The 24,163-nt window shown below is 33.8% G+C and overlaps 3 protein-coding genes across 6 annotated transcripts; 2 read left to right on the top strand and 1 right to left on the bottom strand.

Annotated features, from left to right (window-relative positions):
- Positions 1–237: 237 nt before the first annotated feature.
- On the bottom strand, positions 238–11,333 carry LOC130827599 (uncharacterized). 4 transcript variants are annotated; one of them, XM_057693359.1, is made up of 14 exons: positions 11,048–11,333; positions 10,768–10,952; positions 10,615–10,658; positions 8,871–9,141; positions 8,328–8,671; positions 7,753–8,038; positions 7,239–7,306; positions 6,556–6,807; positions 5,767–5,842; positions 5,072–5,148; positions 4,931–4,980; positions 3,078–3,162; positions 1,598–1,696; positions 238–969 (listed from the first exon to the last, which is right to left on the bottom strand). In XM_057693359.1, coding segments are annotated over exons 1-14 (2,061 nt in total). In that variant the 5' UTR covers positions 11,050–11,333; the 3' UTR covers positions 238–747. The 4 variants fall into 4 exon arrangements, with proteins under 4 accessions (XP_057549342.1, XP_057549344.1, XP_057549345.1 ...); XM_057693361.1 differs by having other exon boundaries at positions 8,574–8,671; positions 11,048–11,314; XM_057693362.1 differs by having other exon boundaries at positions 7,753–8,034; positions 8,633–8,671; positions 11,048–11,314.
- Positions 11,334–12,877: 1,544 nt separating this feature from the next.
- Positions 12,878–15,998, top strand: LOC130827598 (uncharacterized). The gene is made up of 3 exons (XM_057693358.1): positions 12,878–13,188; positions 15,492–15,570; positions 15,655–15,998. The coding sequence occupies exons 1-3, from the start codon at positions 13,037–13,039 to the stop codon at positions 15,718–15,720; spliced, it is 297 nt and encodes a 98-aa protein (XP_057549341.1). The 5' UTR covers positions 12,878–13,036; the 3' UTR covers positions 15,721–15,998.
- Positions 15,999–17,869: 1,871 nt separating this feature from the next.
- Positions 17,870–23,417, top strand: LOC130827597 (thylakoid lumenal 15.0 kDa protein 2, chloroplastic). Its single transcript, XM_057693357.1, has 6 exons — positions 17,870–18,177; positions 21,223–21,323; positions 22,403–22,493; positions 22,604–22,672; positions 22,765–22,874; positions 23,230–23,417. The coding sequence occupies exons 1-6, from the start codon at positions 17,994–17,996 to the stop codon at positions 23,320–23,322; spliced, it is 648 nt and encodes a 215-aa protein (XP_057549340.1). The 5' UTR covers positions 17,870–17,993; the 3' UTR covers positions 23,323–23,417.
- Positions 23,418–24,163: the final 746 nt, after the last annotated feature.

The following is a 24,163-nucleotide window of genomic DNA, read 5'->3' as shown; positions in this document are numbered from 1 at the left end:
GTATACAAATCTTAAGGAAGAAACAGTCAAAGTTGATGTTGCAAAAAAGTATGCAAAAGTTTTTATCATATATTTTTCTAGCTAGAGCTTATAATATTGTTGGAACTTGGATTTATTTTCGATTTTAATTGTATTTATAATAAAAGTCTATAACTCTATCGTTGCCATAATATACAACAAAATTCAAATTTATGAAAATAAACTTAAACCTATTTAAGATTCGAATCCAAACCTAGATTTATGATAATACAAATATAAATTTTGAAAATTAGAACTTACAATTACAGATGTGAATTCGGATCTAGCCATCTAGATCCTACCTTAAAAAATGAATCTGAATCTAAGTCCCTATAAATGCGATTTAAATCCAACCCATTATCGTTACTAAACCTAGACCTTAAAGTTTGAAGAGGTCCTATCAGAAGTTCACATGATAGGCAAATACACTTTTATAGATACCTAACATTTTGTAGAAAAATGTTGAAACTTGAAACCATGCCTAATCAAATTGAGTCAACTTACCTTAAAAAGAAAGCATATGTCTTTATAACTATCAAAATTTAGGTGTTTTTTTGCTGAACTCAATAGCTATCAAAAAATGACATAGAAGTTATACACATGACATAAAAACTGATCAGTAACACCCAAAAGAACAGTTGCTGATTCTGAGGCTGGTGTCGAAATGCAATCAACGAAGCTCGACGTTTTCTTGCATATCAATGAGATATCGCCTTTCAACACGACCAATTATCTTTTATACAACATCAACCTGTACATAGGAGCCCCTCGAGCAAGGACATGTCGTTCCCAATCGGAACGAATACCAAATGGATTTTCTTTAAGCCATCCCCCAGGACCAACGGTCGAATCCTCTTCATCGTAGGCAATGGCGAGCTTATTCTTTCCTTGATTCAAGAATTGATTGCTCATTCTCGTAGCAACTGCTTCAATGTCCGATTGGAGAAACACCTAAAATACGAAGAAAAGAAAAAGTCGGTTACAACTAAGGGGGTGTTTGGTATCTGTTTTTGAAGGGTTGAAAATAGAATCAGGTAACCAAATCCATTAGCTAATGTTTGTTTTGATTGTGTGGGTAATCCATAACTTTGCCATAAGTTATTCATTTAATTTAGAAGGTGTTTAAGCGTCAATCCCCACCTCTCATACCCATAAACAAAATTGATTCATGCTCTTCACTTGAAGTAAAATAAATAAATAAATAAAACATCCCATATCCCGAATGCCATTGAGTAGATTCCACCTAGGTTCCCAATTAGGCGGGATAGGGGTTGGCTGTATGCAACTCTACCAAAATAAATACAAAAAGGATGTTTCGACTCTTATGGCAAACAACATCTGCATAACTTCACATAAATAAAAGTTGAACAATAATATGACACATAAATGTAAAGTACACCATCAAAACGTAGCAACTATTAGAGAATAACTCACATGTGATCCCACATTGAAGAATTAAAGAAAGGTTGACTATCATATATACTTGATGTGCTTCCCCTCCTAATGCCAATTGGTTTAGGATGAACCTCATCGGATTTGTGTCTAGTTAAATAAAGATGGTGCTATAAGAGTTAAATACCTGTCCTCCAGGAGCAAGTTGATCAGCTATAGCTTCAACTAATGACCTTTGCACCATCCTCCATCTATGGTCAGGCTCATTGAAATCAGGATTCGGACACTGAATAATAAAAAAAATAATAAATAAAAAATCAATCAGTTAAATAGTAGTTATATGGGCTTTTGATTTATAAAAAAAAATCATCATAATGCTCCTACTTAGGTCACAAGCCCACGTTACTGAGCTCAGCGATTGTTATCATTCTTAGTAGTATTCTTTCGATGTGGGAAAATAAGATCTCATTCCAAGTCATCGACTCAACATTTTTGACTATATATTCTGCAGAATTTCATCAAAGAATTTTTCTATAGAAATGTAGAAAATTATAGAAATGTAGCAAATTAGTGAGAAAACCAACAATGAAAAATCATAGAATTACATATATTGATACACAAGATTTTTGTTCATGATGATGTGTCCCTGAAAGAACAGCATAGTTGCACACGATATGACTATTTAGCCAGTGGTAGTACTCAACAGAGCAAGAACTACACATACAGTCTGCAGACCTAGCAAATGGTTTGTTCAAAGCATGTTTTTGTAAGGGTTGATTTAGATGAAGCCATATTCGAGTAGCAAGACATTTGCTTAGGCTTTCTAGCATGGAGAAATTAAGAGAAACAAGTTCCCCAATTTACAATGAATATTCTCTAGAGAATTCCCATCAAATATCCCCTTCTCCTTTTCTATTGAACAAAACCTCATACTGCAAAAAAAAAGCGGTGTAAAGTAACGATGATGCGGTAACGAGAGTGATGCAGTTACCATAACGCCAAATATTGGACAAAAGCATGAGATAAACTCTCAAACGGCCCAAATTGTGTTTTTACTTTTTACACCTTTCAACGCGAGAAATATCGGTTTGGTATTTTTAAAAACCTACAATGTGGTTGATACGATGCAATGCAGCTTGCACTATTCAACATCCAACAACTTTTCCTACATTACCTTTTGTTTAACCAATTTTAATTACATTTATTATTAAAAGACATTGAAAACAATGGACAAAATGTAGAAAATGGAAGGTGGATCCAATGTGCATGAAAACAAAGCCACATAGTTAATTCAATATAAACAAGTGCATATGGGATGCTATTTTCTTTAGTTGTCTAACAAATTTGTCCATATAATCATATAGCTCACCATTTTTGTATCTCATGTTCATTCCTCTAATGATGGCTAATGCTTCCCACAAAACTGAAAATCTTATAAAGTAAAATACAGAGTCGATAGGTGCACAAACTTCGCAGGAAAGTGGAGCACAAAATTGTCGAAGACAAAGAGATTAGTAGAAATCTCTATGATAGGCTAAGGCAGAAAGTATATTTCAGTTCTACACAGAATCATAGTAAAGGGCTAAAGGCTACACTGACTGAGAGAGCAAATTACAAATGCTAATATTAACAATCATAATAATAATTTTAGTAAAATGTTTACTTACTTGAATCGAAACAAGAACGAGTCTTCCTGGATAACTGGAAACAATGGTCCGAAAGGAAGATGTGGCATTTGTTGCTATGAAGTGTCTGGTAGAGATATTGTAAGAAAATATATAAGCAAAAATGGTTTGGGAAAGTACATTATGCAGCATATAAGACATGACTGGCTTGCATTACATATAGGTTATTTGTGCTATTCCTATCAATTTTTACTTATTTAGGTTCTGTTTTCAATGTGCAAAAATCAGTTTTTAAATCAGGTTGAATCCTAAAACTGGTATTTGAAAAGAAGAAAAACAATAGAATTCATGAATTAAATTATCATTTTTGTTAACCCATTCTAATACTTTCAGTATAGTGGAAATAAGGATTAAGCAGAGTAATGAAGTTTACAACTGCTCTAGCAAACAAAAGATAATTAACAAAGATTGAGGCTTTGGCCTGCAATTAGGCCCTAAAACGGATCAAGGAAGAATGGGGAACTAGATTTTGGAATTTGACATTAGAAAGCGTTTTCACCATCGACAGACATAGACGCCTACCAATGTATAGGAAGAGAATAAAAATCCCAAGTTCATTACACTGTTCAGAAAGTCTTTTTTGCCGGATGACTTGTAGGTCAAAAGGATGAAACTTGCACAAAACTGTTATGATGGTGGTCAGCAGATAAGTAACTCAGCAAATGTCAGAAAAGAAAAGAAAAAGAATTAGAACAGAATACAGAAGAATTAAGAAAGAAGAAGAATAGATGGTGGAATGCTTGTACTATGCATTAGGGAACGTTGTGTTCCCTCGAGCTCTTCGAGTGGCTCGATAACTCCTACGGTACAAGACCCAGATGATATTACAAGCATAGGAAAAGATCTATCCCTCCCTGTACTATTTAATGGAAAGTACAATATTCTAGAAGCCCTCCCCAAGTACAGCTCAGCATCACCAAAACAGAAAGATTCCCTTACTAACAGAATTCTAGCAGCTGCCTTCTAATGTTTTACCCCTTCTGGAATATGTATAACAGTTTGTGGGCCGTGGGTTAGCTTGGCCCACGACAAACTTGGACTTCTAACATCATTCAATTTTTTAGTAATGTATTCACAGATGGACTTGGAAACAAATCTCACAAAAAGTTGCAAACTTTAAGGGGTGGTAGATTATAAAACATGACTCTAATGGAGTACATGGTTACACACAATAGTAATGAAAATGTGACTTTGATGGGAAAATGATATGTGAAGGTTCAAGCTTATGCTTGTCCATCTCCAAAGAATTTTTTGCTTCACAAAATATATACCCATCCATTACCACATGATGGAGTGTTATTGGACAGTAATGCAAGTTTGTGAAGATAAACATATTGAAGATGAAGTTCCAGTCCCATCATAGTGCAAAAATATGATAAGGGGTGATGCGGCTATCATATCCCAAATTTTGGCCTAAAGCATGAAATATCGCTTGAAATAGCCTAAAACACGGTTTTTTACACCTTTTCGATACGGGTAATACCGGTTCCGAAAATTTGAAAACCTTTATGAATTACGATACGGCTGATACTATACAACACAACCTTGTTTTTGCCCTACGATCCCTATGAGAATGACTTGTTACTTTTCATGAAAATTTACACTAGATCGACAATTATGACTTTTTGCTGAAAGGGCCATAACTCTCATAACATTTGTGAAAAGGTCTTATAAGAGCAGCTTGGACCAACATTCAAAATCTGACATTACATGCATTGACAAACCTTTACCCTTCTTATGCATAGGAGATTTAACAAGGAATCATCGCTAATCAAGAAAATAAATTTCTCTAGTCATAAGAGACCATCTTCTTGTGAAGGAATACCGATACATACAGATTCTTTGGTCCCGGCTGATCTGCAGACTCCAGACAACGCTGCACCAACTGAAGATAATAAAGAGAAAGGACAAGTTATATCCTTCTGCATAATAGGCAAATCAGGAGCTCAGTTAATGGGGAAGAGGCTTAGAATAACCTTCTCATTCATCTCCAAACCAAGAAAGTTTAAATCCTTCCGCTTATTAGCCATTCCCATGAGAAATAAACCATTTCCTACAATCTCCGAGGCAAAAATCTTTAGCCAGAAACAGGACTTCACCTCTGCTCACAAATAATGTTTGTTCTATATATTTGAGAGTAAAGACGCAAAATAAAAAAAGAAAACAATATATCTTCTCAAATATATTATATAGAAGAAAAATTATAGCTGAAACCTGGGATCAAACTGTGCAAAAACTTAAACTCAAAAGCGATGTCGTGTAGGTCAAGGTCAAATTTTAAGGCTGAAACCTGAAGCCAACACTAATTTTCTCGATGGTAGAATTACTTTCCGGCCAGACATATCACACAATTGCAATTTGCAAGTATCACCAAAGTACTAAAACTACATATCTATCCCTTCATATTTATGCATCACATGCTCAAAATTTGCAGTTTACGGGTGATCTTGCAACTCAATCAACAAACTTAGTTAACGAGCTTCTAAACCAGCCAGAAAAACTTATATTCATATTTTTTTTCTTTTAGTTTTTTGTACGCTTGTACAAACATATTAAATTGGGCAACCATAAAGTAGTCACCCTGTGCCTCAGATGAAGACTACGAATAATTTTTCATAAGTTAACTTGACACCAAACAACATGGATGGATGTAAAAAAGAGGAGAGAATACCACTTCCAATATCAACTGCTAAAGATTGAGTTGCATTAGCATAAATCATGTTCCATGCTATCTCATATGGGTATGCCTGCAAACATTTTCCATGAGTTAAAAATTTATCTCAAGTGGGTATGTACTATACCTGCATTCCACTCTTAAGTAAATTAAGTGTCATATGGATGCAACTCTTAGGAAAACTTCAGATTATCTAACTTGGTTTTTAGCTCGTTGGCTTTTTTTTTGTTCCATATCCTTTGGTAAGTAAAAGTGTTTGCCCCCCTTTTAATCAAAGTGTAGGTGACAAAAAGGAGCAGCAACTAGGATATTATGTGGTTGAGGTGTGCCTCTAAAGCTCGAGGGATGATTGTTAACCAGCGCTATGGACAAAATGTTGGGAAGGATTATTGTAGGAAGATAGGAGTATTCAAAATGTAGATGGATAGATGGATGAGTGGAGATACTTTAAGGGACAGTAATCAAATTGAAGACATAAGAAAAGATTTAGGCGTCACAAAGGATAAGATGAAGGAGAATGTTGAAGATGGTTTAGGCATGTGCAACTACATTTTTGCACTATGTTCCAACTTTTTATCTTCCTTATCGCCTACCGGTTCACTATACCCCGTCTATACACAACTCTAAGAATATTTCAAGAGGATCAATTTACAAACATTTTGATAAGATAAAGAAAAGGTTCAGTATGGATCATGGATCTCTAACTATTGTATGAGTTTTATAATACGCGCACAAATTAAGTTTACATCAGTGAAAAAGTTGTGGTTCTAGGAAAGTAGAACATACTCTATCCAATGCCAGAAGGCCCGGAAGATTTCTTCCATTTAGATATTCCCAAACAATAGATGCATGCTCAATCATAGAATATTCAGGTGTGGATTTTGATGCCTTAAGAACCGCTTCGCATGCTAAATGGCCAATGACAGTAATATGACAACCATTTTGGCCAAATTCATCAAGAATAAGTGTCAATTTAGATGCTCCATCACTATGCTGATCTGACTGTCTAACTTTCACCGGACCTATCCATACAATCTTCTGAAAATGGACAGTATTGCGTCTGTTAGAAAAAACATATAACTCATGAGGTAAAAGAATTGAAATTGACGCAAGGTATAAGTATGAGGTGGGAATATGGGTAAACATTGACCTTTACCCAATTATGACTCTAACACAAAAAAAATAGAGTCAAAATGTTCTTCGAGGTATAAACAAAACACAAAAATGACTCAACCTGAAACCTAACCAAAGATCAAAAGGCCCACCTCTTGGTAAAAGAATAGAGGGAATCTAGGATATACCAAAAAGTAAAACACATAATGTGAACACTAAATCAATTATTAGTTTTGGTACGCTCTGGCAGCCTAATATTACAGTTGTGGTACGCTCAAAGACCTTTACAATGGGGTCATGATGCAATTATGCAGCCATAATTCAATACAATGCTTTGAAATGGAGGGAATAATCACCTTACATTGTGAAAGAAAAGTGGCAATCTCACTGAATGAGTTTTGTCCAAGATCAACAAGCTCCCAACCTTGAAATGAAATGTAGAGAAAGGAAGTCGGAGAAAACAAAACCAACATTTTAAATAATCTCGAGTTACTAGAAATCTCCCAAGGCCCATAAATATTTCTAAAAAAGCATTTCTAGGGCATCCGGATTTCTTTCCCAATTTACACATATACTTCCTCCGTTCTATTATACTTACTACATTTCACTTTTTGCATAATCCAATACGTAATTTTGATAATTTATATCTTGACCTAGGCTTAACTAATAATTATAAAAATTTGATATTATGAAAGTATAAGATTAGATGATTCAATAAGATCCCACTTGACTATATTTCTTCTTATACATTAGCCACAGTATATAAAAGAAGCTTGAAAGATGAATAGTACTACAATGTCTAATGTAGCGAGTATTTCAAAACAGAGGAAGTATAAGATAAGGACAAAATCAAAAAACGGAGAAAGTTACCATCCAAAATGCCTTGAGCAGGGAATGTTTGCATTTTCATATGCAATCGATTATTCCTACACAAAAAATCACTTGGCAATAGAATGGGTATGCTTCTATATTCAGCATATTTCACTATTTCTAGAGCCTCTTTAGCTCCTTCTCTCTCAACCAAAAACAACGGAACAGACATTCCCATGGCATGCATGATTTGTAATGCCATCATTCCCACAAAAACCATACCGTCACATCTGGAAGCTAAAACCCGCAAAGCTGCTCCTTTGTTCTTAAGTTTGCTTCCACCTACCTAGACAAATGATGAAACATTAAAAACCTAGCAAAAAATTGAATTAGATACAATCTATGTTACTTAGACTCGGGTACTCATGTTGGATACTGATACGTGTCCAAGTGTCGGATACGTCTAAATGTTCAATTCTGTGCCTAACATGAAGTGTCTAAGTGATACCAATGTCCGAGGATCAAGGATTGGACACAAGCACGTGAAGCAAAATGAAGAGTTCGAGTAACATAGGTTACAATTGATAAACATAATAGCATTTAATTTTGAGAGGCAGATAGTATCAAATGAATACCACTACAAAAAAGGGCCTCCGATCACATTCTAAAATCTTTTTTAATTTGACCAAACAATCTTCGAAATAAAAACCAGCCAGACAAGCATAACAGAACTGAGTCACTCCAACAGATGATGCTAAAATTTTGTGAGCCGTTGAAAATGAGTCATTGACAAAAATGTCCACGCCAGACGCTAATCTTTTAGCAAATTCGGAGTTATTGGCAATTTCCTGTTTGTAATGAAAAAGATTTTCAAGAAGTACAATATCTGCTTCGTCAAACTGTTCCATCTTCAGTTGCTGGTTTTCAGAAAGGCATTTACCATAAACAACTTTGAGTTGCAGCGCTGATGTAAGGATATCTGAAGATCAAGAAAGACGATTAGAAATTGATTAGTGTTTTTTCCTTTCTAAGCGAAAAAGATCTCAACTACGTACGGACCCGATGAGTCTTCAAAAGGCAATTTTAAATAGTTTATAGAAATAATTGAATGAACGAAGCATTGCACTGCAATAGGTCAATGATTAGGAGATGAAACTAGTGATGAATCAGTGTCGTACCGGCAACAGCCGCTTCAGATAGAATCTTGGAATCGGATTTGACATTCCAGCTACTAATCAAAACTACTTTTGCTCCAGCTTCACATAAATATCTAATGGTGAAGAATGCATTGGAAGTTATTGAGCTAAATTGGCCCAGTTTCTGGTTAAGCAGGATGGAAGAATCAAATCGGACCATAACGACTTTTGCAGAAATCTCTTGCATCGGAAATTTTTGTAGAGTTTGTATGGGTGGAAGTGGAAAGCCTTCCTCCCTATCAAGAACTTTGGCCTAAGTACAGAATAGGATTTAGATCCAAAACAACCAACAAATGTAACATTTTAAACAAGCTTTGTTAAATTGAGCTGGACTTACTGTGAATGCCAGCATATTATCGGGGAAACATGGGGTGTACACATTTCATAAGCTAAGGATATATACCATCCAAAATCATATGGCAATGCGAAGGACTCCAACAACTTATAAAGTGTGCACACAATCTTCAATTTGTCGATGCGGGATAAATCATCCCAACAAGCTTAAAAGGACGATCACACATAGATTTAAGATTATTGTAAGGTAAACCTTTCAGCAGGGAAACATACATATGTCCATCTATTTTCATTTAAGAGATTTGAGGCATATATCATAAAACCGGGGAGCTTCAAATATAAGAAAGACACAAAACTGATAACGATTGTACAATACTAGGCTATGACAATAATCAAATGACGAAATAAGTCAGAGCCATAGAAGTGCACAACCTACTACCTAGTTGACTAGTGCTCACCAGCAACAAATAGAAAAAACCTTAGTGATTAACCTCATTATGACGGTTAAAACATATCTATGGGGTTTATTTTGAGACAAAGTTATCTAGGACTTGCAGAGGTAATATGTGCTACAAAGTACATTCACTACACACACGAATTCCTTTTAGTGTTGGGCAAAAACATAAAATCCACAATCGCAAAGTAATATTACTTGGAGAGCATTTTACTTGTAAAGAGACCAAGAGAAGCCTAAGATGCCACACGCATGTTCTTCCAACTAAGGTAACAGCTATGCATATTGCATAATTCATTACCATTGTCGGCGCAATCTAAAAGGGATAAAGGAGTCAATGTGTAAACAACACATCCTAAACTGTAAGGAATTTACCCTAGATAGGCCATTTGCCAAGTAATGTGATCATTCTTTAACTTCATATTTTGTCAGCAAGGTGAACAATTTGACATGATTTCGTACAATCTAACATGTTTGTACGACATAATATTATCCAAATGTCTTAGGTGGCTCCTGTTAGGCCGTGACAATTCGTCACATGATCACCCCATGGGCCCACTTTTGTGGACACACCCAAGGGGCACCCGTGGGCTTGGGCCCACAAACCCAGGGCTAATGAGCGTTAATTTGCATACAACACTTGATGAGTTTCACTCTTTCCACAAACCATATGGTATTAGGAGGATTACCCATCAAGTATTATATACAAGTCTACAACCCACTATTTAAGGGATCTACCTTACAGATGAAGTATTTCCAACAGCTCCCACCTAAGCCAGGATTGAATGCAACCTCACCTTGTTGTTTCCCATTGACCATTGGTAGCAATTTCACATAAAAAAGAAGAGACAAACAATTCCAATCATAGAGAAAAAACATAAGTCCAACACAATCCTAAGCATATAATATTTACCGTAAAGATGTATCACAACAGAAACATTTTTTTCTTAAAATAAGTTGAGCAGCACATTATGGTACCTTAAAGGAGCTATTTGCAGCATAACTTGACATCTCTGAGGACCCTAATAGAATTCACATAAAAATATCAGATGAATTGTTTATTTCTGCTGGTAAAAGGGGTAAATTCAGTATTTAAAAAAAAAAAAAAAAAAAAGTTAAGGGCAGTATTACCGAGCCATAAAGATGAAAACCCTCCATTTCTATGGAAAATGGAAAACCTCTCATGGTTAAAGTATGACTCATTAAACTCCATTAGTAACTGGGATTTTCTGGAAAACCCATTGAAGCCATAATCATTGGAAGAAACTGTTGTTCCTTGCTTCAAATTAAGTGCAGCACTGCATTGAATAATCATCCTTGAATACAAAAAGGAACATAAATCTGATATTAATTTGAAGTTAAATAAGAGAGAGAAAAAAAATTAAAACAAAGTGTAATTACAATTACCCACATTATCAAGTTTGCTAAACTTCATTAGGCAGTATGTTTCTCCATGGATGGTAAGAATGTTACACAGAGCTCTTCAATGTTGATAATAGAAAAAAGAAAATGGGTTGAACAAGATTGAAGTATAAAAAGCAAAAGGGCTATCAAAATGACCAAATTTTCTATGCTTGTTTGTTTATACGCCATTGTGGTTGTGGTAAATTAACATTTGTAAGTTGGGAAGTTGGGAAGTGGTAAATTTTCTATATTGTATTTGGGTCTTAAAAGTGTGGACATAGACTCAAAGATTATGGACTCTAATCTGCACTGAACCTAAAAAGTCTAAAAATAGGTGGAGCATACCTTTAAATTATAGTTGGGTAGGGTCAAGACCCTCAGGGTTCAAAACCCATGCCATCTCTAATTAGGTTAACCGATAATATCTCTAACTAGGTTAACCGATAATTTTTATGTTTTTCATGCAATATGATGAGAAATAATTTATTCTACTTTTCTCTCTCATTTAAATTGTTACCATCAAATTTTTAACGTGAGAACTTTTAGAGAGCAATAGTAATAGTCCATCTATAGCACTCAATTAGCATTAATTTTTTTTTATTTTGAGTTGTCCAATTTATTTTGTTTTATTTCTTTATTTAAAAATAGACTCTATTACTTTTTTTAATCTCCAGGATACATTTTAAATATTTTTTTAGGGTTTTTCTCACTTATACCCACGTACTTTTAAAAATTCTCAACTGTATCCAATAAATTTACCAATTCTCAATTGTATCCAATAATTAGTAGGGTTTTTCTCACTTATACCCACGTACTTTTAAAGATTCTCAGCTGTACCCAATAAATTTACCAATTCTCAATTGTACCCAATAATTATTAGTAGAGTTTTTCTCACTTATACCCACGTACTCATGTTGGTAGCTGAAGCTGTTCAAACTTTGATCTTGGCTGACTTTTGTTATTATTACATCAAAAGGTAATTAAGCTTATTTTTTGAACTAATAACTTTTACGTTTCGTTTTATTATTGGTATTAGAACGTGTAAATGATAATGAAAATTTAAGCTAAATTTGCAAGAAAAAAACACGTGAAGGCTATTGATCATACTTGTCTTACTCTAGTAATCATATTTTTTTAAAATTCAGTAAAATATTTGCGGGAAAATAGTAACCACATGTAATCTCATATCGAAGAATTAGAGAGGATTAGACAAGCATATAAACTTAATGGACTACTCCTTTTACTAATTGATTTTATGATGAAAATTCATTACACTTGTGTGCAATCAACTCTCATGAGAAATTTATCAACACTTAATTGTGGATAAAACTTACATCGCCATGAAAATAACATATTACGAAAATTTACTCAATAAGTCATTTTATTACCGTTGTTTAGTATTTACCATCAAATGGACCGTTAAAGTCGCTACTCGCTACATTATAATGCTACTGGTAATTCTAAAAAAAAATTCAAAAAATTATTACTAACGCCTTAAATAAATCTAACTAACTGTTGTTAAGTTGTCATTAAAAAATGGTTATTGTTGCTAAATTAATACTAATTATTGGGTACAATTGAGAATTGGTAAATTTATTGGGTACAACTGAGAATTTTTAAAAGTACGTGGGTATAAGTGAGAAAAACCCTACTAATTATTGGGTACAATTGAAAATTGGTAAATTTATTGGGTACTGAGAATTTTTAAAAATACGTGGGTATAAGTGAGAAAAACCCTATTTTTTATATCATTCACACAGCTTATTTTCTATTTTTATTTATATTTATTATCACATTTTTGTACTTTTTTTAAAGCATTATCTCGATCCCGATTGAAACATAATTGTAGGAAATTTTGTTTAACCGTAAGGTTATTTTGGGTAAAATCCAGATTATTGAGACTTAAACTCCATCACGATTACACACCTATTTATCCCAATCGAAGAACAAGGTTATCACCAACACTAAGAAGCAACATCAGAGGTGACAGAGAGAAATGGAGAAATACTTCGGAAATGCATACAGGGGAGACCCAGGAGTACCACACGCTGACCAAGAACGTTTCCAGAACATCTGGATTGGTTCCGCTGTTTTCTCTACTCTTACTTGGTTCAATCCTTACATGTGGCAACTCACCAATCAATGGAAGTTCTGTTTCTTTTCCCTTTACCCTTTTTTTTCTTTTCCTTTTATAATTGTTCGCCATTAATCTCATGTTAGTTCTATATAAAGCTGTTATATTGTTTTGTGTTGTGTGCTATTATGAATTGACTATTTTCACTGCTTTGTAGAACAAATATAGGAGTATGTTTATGGGGATTGACATGTAGAATTTATTGGGTATTTTTGAGGTTTATGATTAGGGTTAGGGTTTTGAAATTCGAGGGTTTTTGTGTTCGTTTTCTTGCGAATTGTAAAATTAGATTTTTTAAATGTTTACGGTTTTCTTTCTTGGTTACTTCAATTGTGACGGTTCAATGTTCTTATTGTATTGCATAGTCAATTATACATCAATAGTTAAGGTAACAAAATTTAAGTCTAGGGTTTGTGCAGCTTGGATAAGATTGTGGATCGGTGGTTGGTGTTCAGTGGATACCATGCAAATTTGGTGCAAAGAGAACAATGTATCTGACCAGAAATCCATTGTATTAGAAAAAGGAAGTTTTAGTTACCAATTAATACTACTTTTTGCTAATAAGAGCTAATCATAAAGGTAGAAGCAACTTCTTTGTCAGTACAAGGTTGATGTTGCAGACATCCCCTCCCTTACCCTTCCTAGGCGGAACCACTCAATTGGCAGTGGGTCGATATAATGTTATTTTATTAGTCAAAACCAATTGGTATTATATTAATATCACCATTATCATATCCAATATATCCCGCTCATAGACATATCTGTGTGACTATGAAGGACAAAATTTCTTAAGTAATGGACATGGATGTCGTTGTTTGTTAGTGTCTAGCTCTTAGGCTATTAAATGTTTCTGTTTTTTTTTTTATTTTTTATAATCCCCCTTCTCGTTTCCTGATTTATTGTGGATGTGAGAACCTTTTTAAAGGTATTGAAAACATCATCCAGATGGGCATTTTTACAATGGGATTACGGGGTCATATCCAAATCTCTGTGGTCATCATACCTATTAGAATTTACAATCTGTCAACGTTGAGTTTTTCACTCTATAATATTCACTCTATGCGTTCATAGTCCATAGAATTCATGAACTTTCACTTTGATAGTAGGATCAGGAATCAGTTTGTGAGATGTCTGTATAGGTTTAAGTTACTGTTTTTTTGTGGTGAAGGTGACTTCTATTTCAGAATGTTTTGGATGGTCATCAAGCCTTTAGTTTTTTTTAATCTCAAAAGACTACATTTATCCTTATAACTGCATTGTATTGTAACCCCTGTTCAAGTTTGTCACAGAAGGACTTGCGGACCAACACGAATGTTTAGCGTGCTTTTTTGTTTGGATGTCTTCCAGCCCTGGTCCATTGAATTCCTTTTTGGTGATGAATGTTTATAACTTGCCTCCCATAAAGCTTGAAATGTTGCATTTTTACTGTACTTATCATTGCTATTGTGAAATTCTTTTGTACATTCAATTTTTTCTCGACAAACTATTTATACGCAATGAATTGGACAAAGAACAAAGAACTAGAAAAATGGATATGTTTCTTGGTGGTTGAAAAGATGGAATTTGTTCCTTTTTTATGACCTGTGCTTTTATTCCAGAAGAATGAATTTATTGAGTGGAAAACTTTGGTTTGGTTTGATATAGTTAATCGTGATATACTGATATTTGGTACAGGATAATTACTAGTTTCGTGTTTCTAAGTAACTTAGAGCTTTAGATTTCACCAGCATATCTATATTGTTATAGTTGTAGTGTGATATTTGGTAATCATGTCTGTTTAAGCAATGAGGAAAATAACCCGATTACATTATGTCTCATGGGAGTTTAAGCTGTTGAAACTCTCATTTAGACCAGAATCTTTTTGTTTTTGATCTTTTGAGATTGCTTTTAATAAAAAACTTTATATTCAAAATAGTACTCTATGCATTAGTCCTTGATGCTTCAGACTTCAGTCCATTTGGAGTGGTGAAATGCTACTATACTAGTGTGTGTTTAGTTTGGCCATATTGTCGAGTATTTTTAAAATTGTATATTTACATGTGGGAAGGAGGATATGAAACTTAAACCCGAGACCTCTGGCCATTTCCTTTTCATTATCGTATATTTACTATTCCATTCTATTTTATTATTCAGAAGTCATTAAGTGGGGGGTTTGGGGTTAGATATACAACCTTACCGTGATAACCAAGAGGTTGTTTCTGCGTGACCCGTTATAGCAAAAGCAGTGCAAACATCATTGTGTCATTTCTATGAGCTAATAAAACTCCATAAAGATCATATGATCAATGTTCTCATACTGGGCAATTGCAAACTGTAGTTGGCATGACAGAGCTATGATGTACGAACATCACCACTGGAAGAAGGCAATGGCCAAGAAGCAATATTATAAATTTAAGGTACACTATTTCTTAGTCTAGTTTTCATGCAGATTATAAACAATCATTGTCTTTCTTCTGAGTTTGTGTTTTCATTTGTTGCAGTGGAATGAAATGAGCAAAGACGTTCGTGACTCGTACTACTTCAACTGGCCTGTTTATTTCCCTTAGACGTTTTACTTCGACCGCTGCAGTTTCTGAGGTTTTCTTAAATGTTTTGGAAATTGTAGTGTGTGTGACCCTACGGGCTACAGCTTGTATGTGTTATCGTCTTCGCTTTGTTTCACTGCATCATTTCGTTATCTCAAGAAACTTGAAAGCTTGAAAAAGACTGCATAAGACTGCATTATGCAGTACAGTATTGTGATTCAATTTTTAAGCATGCGTAGATTGTTTGCCTATTGGAAAGCCCAGCATTTTATATATTGCGCTTGCAGATTGTGGAGCTAGTTTTTATGTTAAATTGTGTTTTGGATTTAGTTTTCGACTTTTTGTCTCACTAGCCAACAATTAATATCTAATTTTACTAAATACTCCCTCCGTTCCTATGAGAATGCACCTATTTTATTTTGGGTGAAATTTAGTAGAAAGTGAAATGATAGAATTGAGTGGTTAAGATGGAGTGAGAAAATAAGTTTGTAGATCAGATTTAAAGAAATAAAATGAGATTATTGCCAAAAAAGGAAAGGGTGTAAAATAAGTAGGACAAACTAAAATGGAAAGAGGTGCGAGTTAAGAGAGACAAAGAGAGTATCTCCTTAAACAACTAAAATTAACTTATATACCAACAAAAAAATCAACATTAACATTGAATAATCGCAAGGAAGAGTGATGGTAGTTCACACATGCCGATTAACAAAATAGTGTCCTACTTATTCTGTCCCTTTTATAGTGCTAAAAATTTTTTTTGGACCACTCTTTTAGTTTTACTAGTAAAATGTTTAAAATAGATTTGACAGTTTGATATTTATCAAAATTTTTGATTAAAGTTGATAAAACTCTACTTTAAAATAGATTTACAATTATATAAAAATTAATTGTATATAAGATTAGATTTTCAACCGATCTGAGATACATAATTTGAACTCGAATGAACACCTTTATATACTACATTTTTATTTTGAAGTTCTACTCATTATTTCATCTACATAACTTTTTATATTTATTTTTTAATCTTATTTTATGTAAAAAAAGATATAGAAGTAATTTTACAACATTGTAGTAGTTATTTGTAGCAGAATCAAATGGATGGGAGTGTGTTGATTTTTGAATAATGACTTCACTCAACAAATAATTATATAAGTTTTTGAATTGATTTTCAAAACATTTTTTCACCATTTTTTTGTATGGAGTTGAATCTTAAGAGTGTATAGAAACTACTCGCTCTATTGTATTTGATGTTTTCATAAGCAATAATCATGGAAATATATATGATAAAGTAGTGAGAAATATAAAGACAATAAACCGTAAAAATATCAAAATAAAATAATTGAAAAATATGTGAGAATCATAGATATTATAAAAATGTTAAAATTAAATTGAAGGAAAATATATGAAAAGAATAAACATTAAAAAGTATAAAATTAGGACGACTATGGAAAAATATATCCAAATACTATGATATCATTTAAATGATTTTATAGGCTAACAACATAAGAAACTGTTTTAAGTTGAAAATGAGATTATTAAAAGTATGTAGTCCAAATGGCTTTTTTGTCGAAAATTTATTTTGTCAAAACCTTTTTTGGAAAAAGTAATACATGCTCAAACGGAAAGAAAATCTAATTCTCAATCCATTATTTAAGTGACTACTGAAATATTTACGATTCCTTTATTAATATAACAATTTATTTTTTATTCCGTTAGGATTTTAATTTATTTTTTGATTTTAAAAAAAGGTTTTAAATAATGTTTTAAAAAATCTTTTGATTTGCTACTACTTTCTATAAGTATGTTATTTTAATGAATTGGAAAATTTTATTAAATCAGAGTTCTTTAACCATTTCATTTGCCATTCTAAAGAAAATTATTTTCATTTCAAAACAAAAAAAAATAGTTAAAAATTTAACTTTATACAAAATAAATGAAAGATAAATTTAAAAAGCATAATAGGAAGAGGTTAGAATTTTAAATATAAAATTTCCCTAAAATAAAATTTCAAATAGTTAATCCATCATTCAACGAGTTTTGTAATATTTTTTTTAATCAGTTTCGTACATTTTTATTTTTTGCACTTCCTTTTTTAATTCTCATTTCTATAATTAATTAATTTTTTATTTCATTTATTTTTTTTTATTTTTTCCTCAAATTTTATCATTGTAGTAAATGTTAGAAAAAAAAAAAGAGTTGGAGAAAAGAAAGGACGAAGATTGTGAGCGAGTGTGTATTGTGATCTTATCCCACTTCTGTACACCGTTGGCTTTCTGGTGATCAAGTTGAAAAAAATGGCGGTGCGCCATCTTCCATGGCCTGTTAATGTCGGAACACCCACTAAACTTGCTGTTCAAATGACCACTACAATGCCCAATTTAAAACTTACCCGTTTTAAGAATTGGGTCACTGAATTTGGGTCCAAGTCTATGAAATTGGCTCTCTCAAGCTCTCTCCTTCTCGCCCTTTCTTTTAATGGTAGGTACTGATTCTTCTCTAATTGTTGCTTCACTTGTTCTAAATATGTATTGTCATGTAGCTTTTGTGTATATTTTACTTAATGGCTTCCTCGTGTTTTTGGTTTATGTGCTTTTGGATGAGAATTTCAGCTTTGAGCTTAATTAAGAGTGATATTCAATGTTAAGGGTATTGATTGTATGTTGTTGGAGCAATGGATTTTTTAAGCTTCGTACGTTCTTGTTGTTAATGAGAATTCAAGGCTAAACAATCAAATTTTAATTGCCTAAGATCAATGGTAAGTTGGTAACCGTCCTCAATTGGGTTAAAACGCTACATCATAAAATTGGGGATTTAAGGAAAGAAATGCAAAATCACTGCAATTTGATAACATTAAGTGTTAAGAGTATATAATTCCATGATATGGTATCAGAGGCCAACGCGACAAGAGATCACGGGTTTGAATCTCAATCACCCCTTATTTAAAGTGGAATTTTCTATGCCTGTCCGCATCCACTCTTCTAGCCTAAAGGGCTCTTGTGTGAGTGGGTGTGTTAGAGTATATAACATATCTTGGGCCTCAACCATTAGCTTAAGCTTTTGGTTGAGTTGGTTCCTTGACGTTAAAGTTAACAAGATTCACCCAATGTGATTTACGTCCTCACTAGGCCTAGTATGTGTTGTTAATTGATGAAAAGCAAATATTCTTGAAGTACTCAAACGAGGTCTACAATGGAGGTTTTCCAAGAGTTAGAGATTTCCGGAAGTATTTAGGGCTAGAGGTTAGGATTACAATTGCGAGAGAATGCAATGCTTAAAGTAAGATTAGTTAAAGTCCAAGTGTATTTGAATAATCATGTTATGTTTGATGATAGACTAGCGAATATTATGATTTATTGTAAAGTTAATAGTAAAATAACTGATGGCCACATATCCTACATATACAACATTTTCACTATTTTTCATGGGTGGATTATGGATGACCTTCGTTCACTAATAGCTCCACCATTGATATTGCCCTTCATATGCACAATATGCAGGCAGCGTAATTGTATTTCATCTTCTATTCTCAATAGTTTGGATCTTGGGAGAAAATTTACAATTAGGTGGTTTTTGTCATCGGATATCATGTTGTGCAAACCCTTGGTACGGAATGTATGCGTAATTTTGCGACGAAAGTTCCTTGTTGATGCTCATGACTAGACCTCGTAGTATGTGCTTTTTGACAAAAATAAGAAGTAAATTTAGCACTCAAAATAATCTCTTAAAGTAGGAGTGAATGGTGTGGAAATTTATAAACAAAACACTTGTTTAGGATTCTAACTTGGAGTTGCATACTTGCATTACTATGGACATTGGCACTCAACCCTGTCTCTATTAAGTGGAAGTCTCCTTATCATAGTGTAAAATTGCGGTACCGGTCGCGATCACGGTGATGAAAGGGTGATGCGGTAACGAGAGTGATGCGACTATCGTAATGTTTGGATATCTGTCGAATCATTAGATATCCCTAAATACGGTCCAAATACGTTTTTTTTTTACTCCTTTACAAAGCGAGAAATATCAGTTTGTTTGTGTTGAAAACCTTTACAATGCGGCCGATGCGATGTGGCCTTGTTTTTACACTATGCTTATAGGTGTTGGATAAGCTTGTATGGCTGTATGTATCTTGAACACCGAAGCATGTGTGCAAGTAATTTTCATTGCGAGTTTGAATATGTAAAAGTGAGTTGTTCCGCTTTTCAGAGAACAATAGAGATGCATGACTTGATGACATTCATACACTAACTTTAGGCAATAAGAAGTTTGTCTTTCCAAGACCCTAGTTGATGAGTGTTAGTTTGAGAGTCTCATCAGTTTGTCCTATTTGAGTTTCCACCGAAATAAACGTTAATTATAGTTGCATTGAACTAGTAACCAGTTTTGTACATCATCACGGGAATGGCTAAGATTTTGCAAAGTGGAAAGCTTGATAACAAGCACTTCAAGTCTAGCAAATTGTGACAGAAACATTTTCTGTTCATTGCTCATGTACTCTCTCACCAAGTATACACTTCTAAGGTAAAGGGATCCGAGCAAAATCTAGTTCATCATAGCCCTTTATCATTGCTTAACTGTCTGCAAAACAAAAGTAAATCTTCATGAGCATATTGACCATGGGGACTATTTTCATCCTAACGTGAATGAGGCGAGATTTGCTTAGTCAAATTTATGTTCATATAATGAATGCATGTAAGGCTTGTGTATTTTGTTATTGCAGACTTCATCGTATGCAAGAGTCTATTGTACTGAGATTTATTGTTGTATAAGGACGAATTGCGCTAGTTAGTTTCTAGATATTGGTGTACAAATGACCGCTAAATAGCGCTCATAATTTTCACCATGCTTTTGCTTCCTTTGTGGTGGGTCACATTTTCTCCTCACGGTCGTAGGTTGAGTTTTCTTAAAGGGAACCTTGGTAAGTAGTGCTTTCTGTAGGTTACGAAATCCATGCACCCGAGTTCTCCCAAATCCAATGGGTTTGGGCTCTGGCATGAAGCTTTGGTATGTTGACTTGTTCTTCTAATTGCTTCTTGAAGGTTACAAAATCTATCCCTCCTGACTCCTGAGTACGCATTCCTTCTGAGGTGTTCAAAACAGATCTGATGGCCCGAAATTTATCCGACCTTGTAACCGAAACTGATTTAACCCGACTTCAAAAATGATTTACAATTATGTAAAAAGCAATATGGACATAAAACCCGATTTCAAACCGCCCGAAACACCTAACCCGAAATCAACCCGATGATCCGAATGAACACTTATGGATTTGCATTCCTTAATTTGATATGAAATAAATAAGTATACACTGTAAACATAGATAAGAAAGTTTCCTATTCTGGGATACTCCCTTCCAATGTTTATTAACTTGCAAGGGAAACAAGAAACATTTGTTCAGTACTATAATTTGTCAGAAGTATCTATAATATTGGCACTTGTACATTTAAAAGTTTCTTAAAGGTGTCCAGTCCTCATCTATTTTTTTGGCTAAGAAGCTGCATTCGATGAAATCATCTCGTATTGTAGTTGAGCATGCTGAAGCGAAAATGGGCGTTAACAAGCCTGAACTGCTTCCTAAGGAGTATACTGCTGTTATTGATGTTGCCGGCTTCCTCTCCGCTGGACAGGTGATTAAGCTATACTTTGAAGCTGCTTAAGAGTATACCTACTGCTTTGCAATAGAATTTTTTTGTTTGATGGAGACTGGATTACATGTGATCAGTCACCAAACAACTGTTGTTTATTTTATTGCTTTTGATTTTTTACGTTATCCAAGCTATTTGTCAAGGTGATTAAAGTAACAAACATATGTAAATGTTTTCCAGACCATCATATGGAGTGGAGTGTCACAAACAGTGTTACATAATTCGTTGGCTAATTCACTTTTCAAATTCGTGATTCGCTTAGATTGACCAAAAAAAAGTCTAAAAGTCGACCATCATTTGCTTTTTCTGATTCGCAATTAGTGAGGAAATAAACGAATCATGTGACACTAGTCACAAACTTCGATAAATTTTAGTCAGGCATTTCCTTTCAAAATTTCAAATGTTTGTCTCTACAAAAATTATCTTTGATAGAGTATATACTATTTTCTGGGGCTTTAACCAAAAGCGTAAGCCAATGGTTGAGAGTTGAGACCCAAGAATGTTATATACTCCATCATATATAACATATCCTAGGTCTCAACCATCAACTTAAGCTTTTGGACAAGCCTCATGATATCTTATATACTCTATTTGTCTTCAAAGTAAATACAACTTTTTAGGCCAAAAATTGTTTCAAACAAAAATTTGAAACCTGCTTCAACTATGTGAGCTTTTGTCCCGGGTATAACTTTGATCTTTGTACATAAAAAACAAATGCTCTCTTGTTATATTTCCTTCCAATCGAAGGTGGAGGATCATAGATAAGGATTGCATGCACTTTTTTACTACTCATTGAGAATGAATGGATATTTTTACTTTAATTGTTCATTTATGTAAAGTTGTAGATAATGTTTGCTATCAAGGGTCAATCGAAAATAACCTCTTTGTTATCACTAATAAGGGTAAGGTTGCCTACATCTGACCGACCTCCATACCGCACCCTAGGGGGGAGCCACGTATGGCATGTTAGATTAAGCTACCGAAAGTGTACACTAATGGACAACAATAAAATCATCCTAGAATAGATTCTCCTATAATAATGTTGCATCAAAAATTTCCAGGAAAAAAGACTTGCAGATGAGATTGCTGACCTTGAGAAAGATACAGGATTCAAGTTAAGGATCTTAGCACAGAATTACCCTGATACACCTGGTAACCTGAGTCTTTTTTTAATCACAATTTTGCTAGATTAATTTATCTTTCCACTTTTGTTTGCAATTATCTTTCTAGACGATAAATTTGTGTTATCGTATTCTTCTTAGGATTGGCAATCAAAGATTTCTGGAATGTGGATGATCGAACGATCGTATTTGTTGCTGATCCTACATTTGGTAAAGAAATTCACATTGTGGAAACTCATTTATGTGATCTTTTGCAGTTTGCTGATACATTTATGATTTATGATTGTCGATCTTTTCGATAGGGAATATATTGAACTTTAATGTGGGAGAACAAGTTGATCTTGATATTCCGCGTAGTTTTTGGAGTCGTTTGGCTGGGAAATATGGAAATATATTTTACTGGAAAGAAAAGGTGAGTCCCTTCAGTGTCGAGTTGATTCTCGTTTCTTTGCTTGTCAGAGCTGTTCAAATTTGACCCGATTAACCTAAGCCAAGTATGACTCGACTCGATTATAAATAACCCAAATATAAAATCAAATACGAATTTCAACATATTTTGATGTACAAATAAGGGTTGTAATTGACCTGATTCGAAACCCGCCCAATTACCCAAGTTTGATGTGAGGGCTCTAAATGGAAGGTCCTATGTGATCGAGCATTTTTGCACATGCCCAGAAGGCCAGAAACAACCTGGACTTTAGGATCGGGTTTTCGACCTTACTATATTTTCGTATTGAGGTTATCACTTGGCTTTATATTTTCCACAGGGAGAAGATGCATCTATTGAAGCAGCTGTTAATGCCATAGCATATTGCTTAAGGGAACCTGTTGGTCCAAGTAATTGCTCAGAGATTAGATAAAACAATATATTTTTTTTAGTGATGTAAGAAGCAACGGCAATTTATTATTTCTATTACAATTTATTGGAATTTATTAATGTTCATAATTTGCACCATATGACTCAAAAAGTTCTTACATATTAGGACCAGAGAGTATTATTTATCTCATTAACCTCTCAAGAGAAGCATAGGTAATTACCTTCCTAAACAAGACTCATCATCAGCTCAATATCCCACTAGAAAATAGGATCTGAGTGCGAAAAAGTGACGGACAATTCATACTTGTGCTCCTTTCAACCTTCCTAAACAAGACTATTTTCTTAATTCTTCTCTAGACAGAACTTAACGGACCCCTACATCACTATATATACACAAAGGAAAACTCTGACTACTCTCAATCCTCATTATTTGGGTTTGAACCCATCATCGTTTGCTTTTCGATGCTATTTATAGTTATTATTAGTGTTATACTCTCCATCAATAACATATCCATAAGAAAAATCGTCATATTTTTCAATCTTTTCGCAAGGAGTTTTTCTCAAGTAGAGAAGAATTAAGTAGGATTGGACGTGCCTAGGTCACTTATAGGGTCACTACTCACTACAAACAAAGCTCATATAGTATGTTTTTAGATTATAATGTATGGTTACTGCTCACTGCCTAAAAGATAAAGAAAGTATATGATTTGGTGATGAACTGATGATTCGTAAACTATAATAAAATTTGATGATGATGGGAAAAATAATGTCTATCTCTAGTAAAAAGAAAAAGATAGTAATGTTAGATGTATGGAAAAATAACAAATAAGAAAAAGATAGTAATGTTATATGTATGGAAAAATAACAACAATTATTATATAATG

This window comes from Amaranthus tricolor, chromosome 11 (genome assembly GCF_026212465.1).
Source record: "Amaranthus tricolor cultivar Red isolate AtriRed21 chromosome 11, ASM2621246v1, whole genome shotgun sequence".
Classification (NCBI taxonomy): Eukaryota; Viridiplantae; Streptophyta; class Magnoliopsida; order Caryophyllales; family Amaranthaceae; genus Amaranthus; species Amaranthus tricolor.
The sequence above is the reverse complement of the archived record's forward strand: the minus strand, read 5'-3'. Positions and strand labels throughout refer to the sequence as shown.

What these genes read in the sequence shown, in the direction of transcription:
- LOC130827599 (XM_057693359.1), bottom strand. An exon ending in GTTTTCATCTTTATGGCTCG is followed by an intron (nt 10,659 to 10,767) that starts GTAATACTGCCC and finishes GAATTCTATTAG; the next exon opens with GGTCCTCAGAGATGTCAAGT. An exon ending in AGCAGTTGATATTGGAAGTG is followed by an intron (nt 5,149 to 5,766) that starts GTATTCTCTCCT and finishes CGGAGATTGTAG; the next exon opens with GAAATGGTTTATTTCTCATG.
- LOC130827597 (XM_057693357.1), top strand. Translation starts at nt 17,994, where the DNA reads ATGGCGGTGCGCCATCTTCCATGGCCTGTTAATGTCGGAACACCCACT. An exon ending in TCTCGCCCTTTCTTTTAATG is followed by an intron (nt 18,178 to 21,222) that starts GTAGGTACTGAT and finishes CTCGTATTGTAG; the next exon opens with TTGAGCATGCTGAAGCGAAA. An exon ending in TGTTGCTGATCCTACATTTG is followed by an intron (nt 22,673 to 22,764) that starts GTAAAGAAATTC and finishes TCTTTTCGATAG; the next exon opens with GGAATATATTGAACTTTAAT.
- LOC130827598 (XM_057693358.1), top strand. Translation starts at nt 13,037, where the DNA reads ATGGAGAAATACTTCGGAAATGCATACAGGGGAGACCCAGGAGTACCA. An exon ending in CAACTCACCAATCAATGGAA is followed by an intron (nt 13,189 to 15,491) that starts GTTCTGTTTCTT and finishes TGCAAACTGTAG; the next exon opens with TTGGCATGACAGAGCTATGA. An exon ending in AGCAATATTATAAATTTAAG is followed by an intron (nt 15,571 to 15,654) that starts GTACACTATTTC and finishes CATTTGTTGCAG; the next exon opens with TGGAATGAAATGAGCAAAGA.